This window comes from Callorhinchus milii, unplaced genomic scaffold (assembly GCF_018977255.1).
Source record: "Callorhinchus milii isolate IMCB2004 unplaced genomic scaffold, IMCB_Cmil_1.0 Scaffold5, whole genome shotgun sequence".
Taxonomy (NCBI): Eukaryota; Metazoa; Chordata; class Chondrichthyes; order Chimaeriformes; family Callorhinchidae; genus Callorhinchus; species Callorhinchus milii.
Window position 1 is genome coordinate 2,449,490 of NW_024704746.1, and position 13,970 is coordinate 2,463,459.

The 13,970-nt window shown below is 44.9% G+C and overlaps 1 protein-coding gene across 5 annotated transcripts in view; it reads left to right on the forward strand.

The window, feature by feature from the left end:
- The window catches only part of mysm1 (Myb-like, SWIRM and MPN domains 1), a 43,338-nt gene that overhangs the window by 11,045 nt on the left and 18,323 nt on the right, over positions 1-13,970 (forward strand). For 3 of the 5 annotated variants that reach the window (XM_007903697.2, XM_007903700.2, XM_007903699.2), the window contains exons 8-14: positions 93-916; positions 3,134-3,264; positions 8,038-8,147; positions 11,821-11,898; positions 12,526-12,614; positions 13,615-13,669; positions 13,790-13,840. In XM_007903697.2, the coding sequence (XP_007901888.1) occupies positions 93-916; positions 3,134-3,264; positions 8,038-8,147; positions 11,821-11,898; positions 12,526-12,614; positions 13,615-13,669; positions 13,790-13,840 (1,338 nt within the window). The remainder of the gene's footprint in view (positions 1-92; positions 917-3,133; positions 3,265-8,037; positions 8,148-11,820; positions 11,899-12,525; positions 12,615-13,614; positions 13,670-13,789; positions 13,841-13,970) is intronic. The other 2 variants (XM_007903698.2, XM_042335286.1) reach the window with 1 other exon arrangement.

Sequence of the window (13,970 nt, forward strand, 5' to 3'; positions counted from 1 at the left end):
TACTGTGGAAATTTATTGTGTTCCTGTATAGGACTGTGGAGGCAGGTGACTGAGGTTTTGGTGAAATTACAATTTTTTCTGTCATTTCATAGGCAAAGGCTGAAAAGTCCGTGGAGGAGGGGAGCATCTCGCAGACCAACATCGTGTGCGTTTCCGGTAACAAAGCCAGCGCTTTGAAAACCGGCACAGGATCCTGCAGCTCTGCATTGTCGCAGGGACAGACTTGCTCCACCGTGAAGATCGAGCACATGTCCGACGACGAAGATGTAGATGTCATGGACGGAACCGACAGCGACGACGATGGACTTGGGGAGCGTAAAGAGCGGGTATGTGGCGCTGATTCGAAGAGGGTGCCAGCTGAGTGTGGGTCTCATTGCTGTAGTGTTTCTCGAGCCGATGAACTGCTGACCGTCCCTCTGGCCTCCGCGGTGACGGTACAGGAGTTCTCTCCCACGTCCGAACCTGAGGAAGTGACGAAGGACTGCGGGCTGAGTGGGGATAACCTTGAAGATGTGGATCACGGGACTGACGGAGGCGAATTATCACCAGGAAAATTATCACCAGCCGATAGAGTCTCGGACAATTGCAGGAAGTGTGAGCAGCCTCCGGAGGCCGCTGGTGAAGGATCAGCAGCCCCAGGTCCGGATTTTCTGGAGTTCAAAAGCTTGGAGGAGAAAGGGGGTCTCCGTGATAACTCACTGGAACTCGCCGTTTGTGAAACAGAAGCTGATGAGAACTGCGAGGACGAGGAGGATGAGGAAGAGGAGGCTTTGAAACCGCCCGCGCAGGAGGTGATACTGGACAAAAATGTGATCACAGAGGACGAGAAGCAAGCCATCTCCGAGTTCTTTGAGGGGCGTCCGTCAAAAACACCGGAGCGCTTTCTGAAGATCCGAAACTACATCCTGGATCAGTGGTGAGAAAAAGGGCTCTTGTTTTTAAATCTGTTGATAAGAGTGTGTGTCATGGTATGTCTATTAACGCTGTATCCCCTTAGATTGTCCATAGGTTTATAGATTCTCTGTTTATGTACAATACAACTTATACGCGTCTTTCATGTTGGGAGACTGTCCCAATAATAGTAATGATAATAATAATTCTTGCATTTCACGTTGTTGAGACGTCTCAAAGCACTTCACGGGATGCACTGTGAAGGGAATTGACTATTCTGCGGGCGTCCCAAAGTTCCTTAACAATCCTGCTCGACAGCTGAGGTGGGGGGGTAAGAGCCGAGGTGGAGTGAGAGCAGAGGTGTGGTGAGAGCCGAGGGGAGTGTGGGGGGGAGGGGAAAGATGACTGAAAGCGCCGTCAAAGAGGTAGGTCTTGAGGTGGACTTTGAAAGCGATGAGAGAGGGAGCGAGTCAGAGGAACTCCTGGATGGAGTTCCAGAGAGTGGGGCAGATTTTTGAGACATCTCAAAGATGTGATGAGGAACAACAACAGCAACAACACGATTCCATTTATAGAGCGCCTTTCATGTCGGGAGGACGTCCCAAGGCGCTGTACAGTTGGGTCAGGACCCGAGCAAGGGGGAAATGGTCAGGGTGAGGGGAGGGAAGGGAGGGAGCAAGGAGGGGGGAGATGGTCAGGGTGAGGGGAGAGAAGGGAGGGAGCGAGGAGGGGGTAGAGAGTCGAGAGGGGAGCTGAAGGCACGGTCAAAGAGAAAGGTCTTGAGACCGGCCTTGAAGGAGGAAAGGGAGGAGGCGGCGAAGGCACTGGGGATGGAGTTCCAGAGCCTCGGGGCTGAGAGGCTGAAGGCCACCGATGGTAGGGCGGTTGGGGCGGGGGATGTGGAGCAGACCGGAGCCAGAGGAACGGAGGGTACGGGCAGGTAGGTAGGGGGATAGTAGGTCGGAGAGGTAGGAGGGAGCGAGGCCGTGAATGGCCTTGTAGGTGAGGATGAGGATCTTGAATTCGATCCTCTGGGGGATGGGGAGCCAGTGGAGGCGAGCGAGGGTGGGAGTGATGTGGTCGCGGTGTCTGGTGCGGGACAGTACACGAGCTGCAGAGTTCTGAATGACCTGCAGTGTGGAGGGAGGTGGCGGGAAGGCCGCGAGGAGAGAGTTCCCATAGTCCAGCCTTGAGGTGATAAAGGCGTGGACCAGAGTTTCAGCAGCGTGAGGGGTGAGGTAGTGCCGTAGTCTGGCGATATTCCGGAGGTGATGGAAGGCGGTGCCAGTTGTGGCGCGGATGTGAGGGAGAAAGGACAGCTCAGGGTCGAACAGAACCCCGAGGTTCCTGATGGCTTTGAGAGGTGGAGAGTGCAGCCTTGGATGCTGATGCTGTCAGTGCCTGAGGTGCGGAGGCGCTGACGTGAGCCAATCAGGAGGGCCTCGGTTTTACGTACGTTGAGCTGAAGAAAGTTGTCTCTCGTCCAGGACTCGATGTCGGACAGACAGCTGTCAGGACATCGGGGGTCGTGGAGTTGAGGGTAGAGGAGGAAAGGTAGAGTTGGGTGTCATCCGCATACATGTGGGAGTGAACCCAATGTCTGCGGATGATGTCACCACAGGGGGAGCATATAGAGGGTGAAGAGGAGGGGACCGAGGACAGAGCCCTGAACTATATTAAATGCAAGGATTATTATTATTATCTCCCCCACCACCCCGAATGCAGCTTATCTTCTTTACATTGTTCTTCAGCAAAAGGCAGCAAAATGACCTATATCCTGCTGCTACGGTGTTGCCTGTGGGTATGACAAGCAGATTGATTTACTCCTAATTCCCCCCTCTCTCGTTCTCTCTCTCTCGATAGTAACGCTTCCTCTTTATTCATCACCGCGACAGATTGTTCGCTGGACTCTGCACATCGCGGGGTTGGAGTTGGAGGGATGATTCAGTACCATCCACACCTGTTGGCTTCCCCTCTAACCAGGGTCACGTTTTCTTAACCTAATTTGTACCTGAGTGACATTTTCGGGAGATATTTTAAAGTTGGTCTATTTTTTTCAGTTGAAGTTTAAGGTTGCAATAACTCTGGGAGTTTTGCACAAAAAAAAATGTTGCTAGTGGGCAGCAATCTATCAAATCAACACCTCCAGATTCTCGCTGTCTCTCCCAAGTCCCATTAACTAAAACACCCGGCAGCCACAGGATAGGAATAGGGCAGTGAGGCCTGTGTTTTGTTCCTGCAGGGAGAAGTGTAAACCCAAATACCTGAATAAAACATCGGTGCGTCCAGGCCTCAAGAACTGTGGGGACGTCAACTGCATCGGACGCATACACACCTACCTGGAATTAATTGGAGCTATAAACTTCGGCTGTGGTGAGCTTTTTTTTAACCTCTCCCCCACGCCCTCTTCTTCCCCCCCTCTCCCTCACCCCTCTTCTCCCCCACCCCCTCTTCTCCCCCACCCCTTCTGCCCACTCTTCTCCCGCCCCCTCCTCCTCTCCCAACTCTTCTCCCCCCCGCCCGCGCCCCCTACACCACCTCCTCCCTAGTATATTTAACGCTTAGGAACAGGAGAACTTAAAACAATAGTAAATCCTCCAAATGAATTGATAGTTTGCTTCATAATAATAATCCTTGCATTTTGATATAGTGCCTTGTCACATTTTGGAGACGTCTCAAAGTGCTTCACAGGATATACTGTGAACTGAATTGACTACATTTTTTTAGACGAAAATGGGTGTTTTGTGGGGTCTTATGTGGTTCTTGCTTTGTGCACAAATTGACTGCCCTATTTGCCTGCAAATTCAGTCACTACACTTGACGCCAATTATCTTGTGAAGGGCTTTGACAAGTTATGCACTGTGTCTAGGATTATTAAAAATGTTCAAATTCGTTAGAGACCATAGGTGTTAATCGTAGTTGCGAGGGGAAAGGGGGTAGACCAACAACAATGACTACTTGCATTTGTATAAAGCCCTTTACACAGGAGAGCGTCTCTGAGCGCTGTGAGTCAAGCAACAGAAACTGTGAAATTAACTTCATAAGAACAGACAGTACTGGGAGTGTTATTTCTGGTACCCTTCCTGTGACCGTTTGGCATCATTTAGTGATTAAAATGAGCTGCTTGATTTGCAAAGGGACATCGATGCATTTACGTGCTGTTTACAAAAATATGTATTGCGATTACGCAATTGACTGCGAAACTTTTCAAGCGATTATAATGAACACAAAAAGACTTTTGGGAATAGCTGTTGTAGGCTATCAATCGAAATATTAAATGATAATAATCCTTGCATTTGATATAGCGCCTTATTACACCGTTGAGGCATCTCAAAGCACTTCACAGAATATACTGTAAAGTGAATTGACTGTATTTTGTCAGCAAGACCTCAGATAGTCAGTCACAGGTGAAGCATTTATGTTTCTTCAGCAAAACAGACTTCTTAGAAATACGTGCTCGACGAAAAAAGACCAAGGTCCAACTAGTTTGCCTTCCACCTTCCTGGTGGTCGCATGCACATATGTTCTGAACTGTGCACTGTATCCCATGAGGTTATTTCCTAAAAGAAAACTATCTAATTGTGTTTGAAAGAATCAACATTTCCTGCTTCAACCATCTCCCTGGGGAGCCTCTTCCACAGGTTCACTATTCTCTCACTGAAATAGTCTTTGAGTAGATTCATTCTGAATTTACCCCCTTCAATCGCAGGCCGTGTCCTCTGGTTTTACTATTCTGGACAAGTTGAACAGCCTGTCATGATCTAGAATGTCCCTTTAGAATCTCAAAGACAGCAATCATGTCGCCTCTCAGTCTTCTCTTTTCCAGCGTGAACATGCCCAATTTACTTCGCTCTTCATAGTTCAGTCCCTCCATTCCCTCAATCATTTTGTTATTGTCCTCCTCTGTATCTTCTCGATTTCTCCAATATCCTTTTTGTACTGTGGTGACTGGTATCTAAGTATGGTCTCACAAATGATTTATACAGTGGATAAAGTGCTATATCAAATGGCAAGACTGTTATTATTTATATTTCATTTGTTATTCATTACGCTAAACCCACAAGCTCGATTATTCGTCACTCGTTTAATTTAACCTTCCATTTTGACCGTGCCTACGGTCACCTCCTCCTTACCCCCCGCTCAACATCGCTCTCCACCGTTAAGCACTCCCAAGATCCGTGAAGTGGCAATATTTATTAATTAAATATAAATATCTATATTTATTAATTGGAGTTTCAATTTCAACAGAGTGCTAAGGCTTTTTACCCAACAACAATAATAATCCTGGTATTTGATATAGCGCCTTATCACTTTGTTGAGACATCTCAAAGCGCTTCATAGGATATACTGTAAAGTGAATTGACTGTATTTTGAGGGTGAAATGAGGCAGCCAATTGCACATAGCAGTGTCCCAAAAAATACCTATGGATTGAGCGACGAAATTGTTATTTTTTTGAAGGGATTATTACCCCGGCAGGTGATCCGCCAATCGACTAACCATCGGGTTCCTACTTACTGCTGGGTAAACAGAGACTTGTGTGTGGAGTAAGGAAACAAATGTAACCCTTTTAACTTATTTTCTTATAAACAGGAGATAATAATAATAACTTTATTATTATAATATAGCGCCATATCAAGTCGTTGAGACGTCTCAAAGCGCTTCACGGAATATACTGTCAAGTGAATTGACTGTATATTTGTGGGCGAAACGCGGCAGCCAATTGTGTACAGCAGCGTCCCACAAACAGGCGTGGATTGAAGTGACCAATTTATTAACTTTTTTGTTTTTCTTGAGGGATTATTATCAGGCGTGTGGAGTAAGGAAACTTGCCCAAGGTTTTACCCTGCTGGGAATTGAACCCAGGTCTCTCACTTGCAAGGCGAGTGCTTCAACTACTGAGCTACAGGAGATGTTTCTATGTCACTATCTATGCTATTTTTCTCCCTATGGGTGGTGCTAGAGCGCCTTTCTAAGTAGAATGGGTATTACTTACAGTAGGTGTGCACTAACGTCAACTGGGCAGAACTGTGCACAAATTGTATGTTTGGAGTTCTGCACAGCGCCACCAGATGCCTGGAACCGCAAGCATCAATCAGATTATAATGGAGGTTTTATTAATCAGAGGGCAGGTTTGCTCTCTGCACCTATGAAATGCATGTAATCTGCCTCCCTGCCCACCATGGGTGTGAGCAAGGTCAATCATTCGATGTGTGGCTGGGCCGAGGATGCAGATCCGTTTCTTATAATTTGGTCGCTCAATCCACGACCGTTTGTTGGAAGCTCCTGTGTGCAATTGGCTGCCATGTTTCGCCCACAAGAAAATGCAGTCAATTCACTTTTCAGTATTTCCTGTAAAGCGCTTTGAGACGTCTCGAAGATGTGATGAGGCGCTGTATCAAACGCAAGGATTATTATTATCCCTGCACTGCAACGCTGTGAATCACATAATCAGTCTCTTAAAAAACCCCTCTCTTCCATTTGAAAAACATCATTTTAGTTCATGAATAATTTAAAACGTTTCAAAACATTTCTGATTTCAAGTGTGAGCGAGAGGCCTAGAATCCGGTAATCCTACGACAATCGTGCTGGAGGGGCACTGTGGAAAATCACGGATTAATGACTCTAATGGATTATAAGTGGCCTTGTGTGATGCTTAATGAAGAAATCACGTTGCCCGAAGATGACAGGGTTTAGAATAGACAAAACACTTTGGGCGGAAGAAAGCAGATCAGAGAGTGGAAGGTGACATGAGCCATGTTAAGTAGAGGAAATGTGTCATGGCTAGAAAAGAAATGAAAAGAAAAGGAAGCCATCAATTTGTACTGATTGCGTTGCTTCTTAGTAAAAACTTACCAAAACGACTGTAATGTATATTGCTGGAAGTACAGTACCACTACGCATGTCCGAGGTGTTTTTTTAGCGACACTAATTGTTCTTGCAGCACAAGATTAATTTGTTGAATAAAACATTAATTTTCAGGTTAAAATCGGGGCATTGTGTGGGAGGGAATGCTTTCAAGTTGAAAGCATTTTTCCCTCCAATCCATAAAATACTCCCCGAAAAAACTCTTATTGTTGAAATTTACTGCCTTTCAGGGAACAACTCTCAATTACCATTGATTTCTCCGCGCTCTAAATGATAAATCCGCACTAACTGGTTGTTTTCTGCACAATCAAGGCAGGGGCAATATGATGTGCTGCCATTTATATTGCAAGAATATATTGATGCTGTTAGCTTTTGTTTGCCTCACAAAAGTTCTGCTGTAGCTTTAGAGATTAAAATCAGCTGCTCGCACCTCCAGATCGATGTCAGATCATTGGCTTTATACATGGAAAATAGTATGTTTTTTTTCCCTCCTCACTGCCAATCGTTTGATATTTTATTCTCCTGAAGACATTTCACCCCCTTTGTTCCTTCCAGTTGGGGTATGGTTTCACGGGCGCTGGTTGCTTCACTCTGCCACCTCTCCCAAGTGTCCAATACTCATGTGACTCTTGACCGCAGTAGGCTTAATGAAGTCCCGATCCTGTCCTCACCCGAACTCCACATGTGCTCACAATACAGCAAGTGAGTGGATGTTTTGGGATGTGAGAAATCTGTACAGATTACAAAAATAATAATAATAATAATCCTTGCATTTCATGTAGCATCTTATCAGTTCGTTGAGACGTCTCAATAATAATAATACTTGAATTTGATATAGCATAATTATATTACTTATATAATTGCATAATTATATTATGGTACACATAATAAAAAGCACACAGTCATTTCACTTTACAGTATGTCGTGTGAAGGGTTTTGAGACGTCGTCCTGATGTAAAGACGCTACCAAGTGCAGGGATCAGTGTTGTTATAGGGTCGGACAACATGGTGGATGTCAGATTGGCTCATTTGCTTTTACTGTTGCTTCTAATCAGAAGGTTATGAGTTCTAGCTTCACTTCAGGGCTTAGAACTTAAGAGGCTGAGGCTCACTGCAGTGTAGTACTTGGGGGAGTAGGTGGGCGACGCTGCACTTGGTGATGATATTGTCTTTCAGATGAGATGTTAAACTGAGATTCTTTTCATGAAAAGAGAAGTGTATTTCTCCAGGATATGAAATACAGAGATTTATTATTATTTAATCGCTGCTTTTTGCTTCAGCAGAACAGGCCGTGTACAATCGACCGCGACCTGTAGACCGAACACGTAGCAAGGAGGAAGGGAAGGACTGCGTACAGACATATTTGCTCGCCCAAAGGTTACAGTCAATGGTAAGTGAACAAACCTAACAGTCACTGTAGTTTAAAGCATTGCATCAATTTTACATATAATGGCCTGCTAGTAACAGAGGTAACCGTTTGTAACATACAAGTAACTTCTGTAACAGTGGGCTGGGCAACCTTTTGGCTGCTGAAGGCCGGATGCCCTATTTGAGAACGTGAGGGGTGGTGGGTGGGGGTGTGGATGAAATTGGTCCACCCTGCTGTCGAGCTGTAACTGATGATGATGTAAAGGTAAATTGCAAAGGATGCTTTTTGTGAGAGATTTCTCCTCCTTCCTGCCCAATTCTATCCACCATTTGCTCGGTTGAGAGCACGAGGCCACCTGTTCCAAGGCCTCTGGGCTGCTCAGTCCTTAAGTCGTGCGTCGGGGAGGTGAGCGAGAACAACATGGATGATTTCTCCTCCAATTTCCAGCACCCTGAGGGAAGCGCCTCTACCAGATGGCACTGATGGGGTCAGAAACTCGCTCTGCGGGCATCGTTCAGCAGCGCCTCAGCCTCCTGCCCCACCAGGCTGCCTTCAGAGGGTAGCTTCAGCTCAATTTAGAGCCAATTTAGTGCGTCTCGGTCAAATTAATGAGGCAGACAGGAGCATGTACACACAGCGGATCAAAACGAAGCGAGAACGCCAAAAGCCACCAGCCTAATGGCACGAGAAATGCTCATCATCTCTGCTGGCACCCCAGAGTTGAGATAGAAGCTGTGCGGTGGCTGGAGATATTGCGGATTCTCTCTCTCAAAACGCCGGCCTGTGGCCATGTTGAGAGGTTTTGCCTGTTCTTCACCTGGCACTTAGAGGAATACTTTAGGGAATTTTGGCAAAAATTGGATTTCTAGTCTTACAATGGCACCTTTTTCACCCACAAAATACACCCATCAATCCAATTTACAGTATATTCTGTGAAGCGCCTTGAGACGTCTGAATGACGTGATAAGGATCTGTATCAAATGCAAGGATTATTATTGTGCGACCATCTCGGGATAAAGAAGTGCCATCTCTGGCAGGCAGCTGGAATCTCTGTTTTATCTTCTGCTCAGGACACAGTTCCACTCGGGCTCGGGTTCCTCTCTCGCTGCTCGTTTGCGGTCCCATGGTCAAGAGGCTGAACTCCCTCCCGTCCTCAGTGATGGCTAAACATTCATAGGGAGAGAGAGAAAGAGTCATTATATAACAAGAGGGAGAGAGTGGCCAATTATAATGATCCTTGAATTTGATAAAGCCCCTTATCATGGCTTTGAGACGTCACAAAGCATTTCACAGGATACACTGTAAAGTGAATTGACGGCATATTTTTTGTACAAAACTTGGCAGCCAATTGCGCACAGCAGTGTCCCACAAGCAGTCGTGGATAGAGGAATGAGTGACCACTTTTTTTTGAGGGATTATTACCCCCAGTTGTAGGTACACAATACCACTCAGTCCTGTGATTGACGGGCTCAACAGTGTCTCGGGATCACATTAACGCCCCTGCTCTGTCCAGTGTGTGTGGCTCGGCTGCTAGCTGAACATATTCTCCGAGCCATTGGGAAATTGTCAGCAAACCATTTGTTTGCACCTTTCATCTCATGCCAGCTGAGGAGCAGTTACTAGTTTCTGTTACTTACTGCTTTAGATAGTGGTGATGGTGGGGAGGAGGGGGAAATAAAATAACAAGACTGCAATTTTTCCTTATCATAAAAGGTTCTGAATTATAAAGTCAAATATCTGTGTGGTTCGCATATATTTGGGGGGGGAAAAAGCAATAAGGCACTATATCAAATGCAAGGATTATTATTATTTACAATATATTCTGTGAAGCGCTTTGAGATGTCTCAACGACCTGATAAGGCGCTCTATCAAATGTAAGGATTATTATTATTAAAGAGATACGTTTTTAAGGTGGGATTTAAAGACTGATCGAGAGTCTGTAAGCAAGAATAAAGGCTATTCAGTCCCTTGCAGCGTACTCGATTGTGTCCTCATTCACTATCACCTGAGCAGATGTTTCTCATCGAGTTTCTGCCATGGCAACAAACTCCCATCCGTCTGTCTCTCTCTCTCACTCTCCTGAATAAGAGTGCAAACGTGCACGATGCTGAAGCGTAAAACTACTTCACTGCATCAGTTCAGTTAGGTCATAAATAATAAACTGCTTTATTACACGCTTAGAAAGATTGTGTATTATAAATGTAGTCGCAACCGCTTCTAATAATTAGCGGACGTGCCTTTGTTATTGGGGGCACTAAAAGGAATTTGTTTGTGTGGCTGGTTAGCATTAGCGTAAGGAAATAGATTTCTGATCCATAGGGTGGGAAGGAATTTGACATGTATTGTGTTTTCACCAGTCTGCCCTCATTGAATACACTGCTCCAGTGCTGTGCTGGATTGAGAGCTGCAGGGAAGTGAACAGCAGAGATAACAGGAGAAATGTTTTTACACAGCGAGTAATTATGATTTGGAACGCACTGCCTGAAAGGGAGGTGGGAGCAGATTCAGTAATAACTTTCAAAACGGTATTGGATATTTACTCAAAAAGAAAAATAGTTGCAAGGCTCTGGGGAAAAAGCGGGGGAGTGGGACTGATTGGGTAGCTCTTTCAAAGAGCTGGCACAGGAAGGATGGACCGAATGGCCTCCTTCTGTTCTGCAGGATTCTCTGATTCTATGATGAGATCTACGCTAAAAGTTCTGGTAGTTAATTGCGGAGCAGTGTTTTGACAGCAGGTGGTAGGACAATCCAGTCTGCAGTCTAGGTTGTCCTGACGTCTTAGCCGAAGGTTGTCATGAAAAAAATAGTGGAAAAATCTGAAAGTTTATTTTGAAAGATCGAGGAAGAAATTTCATAACTGCTCACAATCCCAGAAATACTTCAATATTTCTCTGCTAAAGCAATATACTCACTGATAATAAATTGATATTGTTTCACCCACTGCCAGCTAAGCTTTATAATAAGCTATAAAATCCAATAGATGGCTCGGGGGTTGAGTTGTTGAAGGTGATGAGCTGAACGACGTGGTCAGTTGTGATTAGCCATTGCTTTCTTCCCAAAAGACTGTTTGCCCACAAAATACATATACTCTACAGTATATCCCATGAAGCGTTTTGAGGCGTCTTGACAACATGTTATACAGTCAATTCACTTTATAGTGTATTCTGTGACGCGCTTTGAGACATCTCTTAACAACTATATAAATGCAAGTCGTCGTTGTTTCAACAATGTGATGAGGCGCTATATGAAATGCAAGGATTTTTATTATTATAATAAGGCACTATGATATGCAAGTGTTATTTTTAAAAGATGTTAGTAGAACTAAAGAATGCTTAAGATTAGGTTTTCCCGCATCAAAAGAAAGTATTCTTTGATATTGAGCCACAGTTAATGTGCAGCTCATTGAAGTGTTTAATAATCATTCTTTAACTTCTCTTACGATGCTGCTTCCATGTAAATTCAAGTCAGCAATGATGATTCCTTGTAGGTTAAACCATCCTCTGGCTGACTGGTCTATGCAGTGTTTATGCTCTGGGAGCGAACGAGTGTGTTTGCACAGATTTGTGGAGATCTCAGGAACAGTTGGTATAAAAATTGACCGATCAGCTATACACAACGGAGCATCTTATTAGCTCCCATCCTTTGCCAGTGTACACATCCCTCGGATTAGTGACATTTGTTTCTGTTTTCACAGCGGACCAGGAGACGGCGGGTGCGAGATCCTTGGGGGAACTGGCGCGATGCCAAGGATCTCGAGGGGCAAACGTTTGAGGTATTTCTTCTTGCCGAAACACGGAGCCAATTGCGACCAGCAGTGTCCCACCAACAGTTGTGGATTGAGTGACCAAATTACTGTTTTTATAAAATAGTTTTTTTTTTGAAGGAATCCTTACCCTCGTGAAAGCAATCTGCCAATCGACTAACAACAGCAACAAGAATCCATTTATAGAGAGCCTTTCACGTCGGGAGGACGTCTCAAGGCGCTGTTACTGTTAGGTAGACAGAGGTGTGTGTGGGTGGAATAAGGAAACTTGCTTATGGTTTGGCTCTGTCTGGGAACAAAGCCAGGTCCTCTCACTTGCAAGGCAAGTGCTCTAACCACTCTGCTACAGGACTCCACTGTCCCGAATGCTATTAGAATTGTAAAAGGCATACAGCACAAAAGGAGAGCCTGTTGTCGGTGCTGGTAGAAATACTGATGGAGAATTTCAGAGTGTTAAATAGCAAATTGATTCTTCTGCATGTTGTCTATTTGCTCCAGTATCTTGTGTAAAACCATAAATCCTCTCTCAGTGTGGATGTGGATTCCTCACTCGGTCTGTTTTCATTTACCGTTGATTATCCACTCGGTGTATATGCTTTGTTCTCGTTCGATGACGTTTGATGTAATTTGTGTTAGCATCTCACAGCAGAGGAACTGGCCAGTAGGCGTGAGGAAGAAGTGAACAGATCACCAAGGCCAGCCAGGGGCCCACGCCAAGCAAAGAGGTACTAATCCTTCCGAGGCCTAGAGCACAGCATGTTGCGTAACAACAAAAGCGACCGTTTCAAAGCGTTGACGATCTGAGGTGATCTGATCATCTTTTGTGGTTTCGCGTCTCCACCCACAACCACCGAGTGGGTATCACGGATTGTCTAGTCCTAGTAAATATGTCAATCAGAATAGTAATCTCAGCCAAAATGTACTTTTGTCGAGTTTTAATAATAATAATCCTTGCATTTGATGGAGTGCCTTATCACACCTTTGAGACATGTCAAAGCGCTTCACAGAATATACTGTAAAGTGAAGTGACTATATTTTGTGGGTGAAACGCGGCAGCCAATTTCCCACAGCAGCGTCCCACAAACAGTCGTGAGTCGAGTGACCAAATTTTTGTAACATAATTTCCAAATTATTTCAGTAACCGCACTGACACGAATCTTTACTGCCATAATGGTGAGACCTCCACAAGGCGGCCTCCTGTTAAGTTGTCCTTTTTTGGCCAAGATCCATAAAGCTGACCCTCTTTCTGCAGCACAGGAGAGCCATTGCCAGAACGTGCACCGTTCCTGATCCTGAGCACTTTGGACCGTCCTCCTGACGTGAAACTATTTCCTCGGGTGGGGAATCCAGAACAAGGGGACATAATCTTAAAATTAGAGCTAAGTCATTTAGGTGTGAAATCAGAATGCATTTTTTCAACGCAAAGGCTAGTGAAAATCTGGAACTCTCAATTCCCAAAAGGCAGTGGATCCTGGATCCATTCACATTTTCAAGACTGAGGTGGATAGATGTCTGTTAGGTTAGGGTATCAAAGGATATGGGGCAAGGAGGGTAATTGGAGTTGAGGTACAGATCGGATTAATCGAATAGAATAGCGGAACAGGCTCGAGGAGCTGAATGGCCTATTAAAGGCGCTATACAAATGTAATTTTTGTTGTTGTTTATTCTCCATGATTCAATCTCTTCAGTTGGCTGACCTGTGTTTTCTCGTTCTCTCTCCTTCAGCTCTTTCGACCCCTTCCAGCTCATCCCGTGTCATGCCTTCACAGAAGAGAAAAAGGTACCTGTCTGCCTGTGCGCCTCAGATAAGAAAGATGATTATACATTTTTCAGACTTAACATTTTTTTTTACATTTAATATTCTTTTTATTATTTTCGCTGACTGCGATTCTCATTTCAGGAACCGTTTGAGGTGAAGGTGGCTGCCCAAGTAATGCTAGTCATGGATATGGTAAGCTCCTGCACAGTGTAATTACAATGATTCTTATTCAGGCTTAATTTTTCTCTCGCATTGCATTACAGGTGAAGGAAGGCTTTGCTTGTGATGGAAGCGAGGGAAAAAAACATTGAAATCTGAAAAA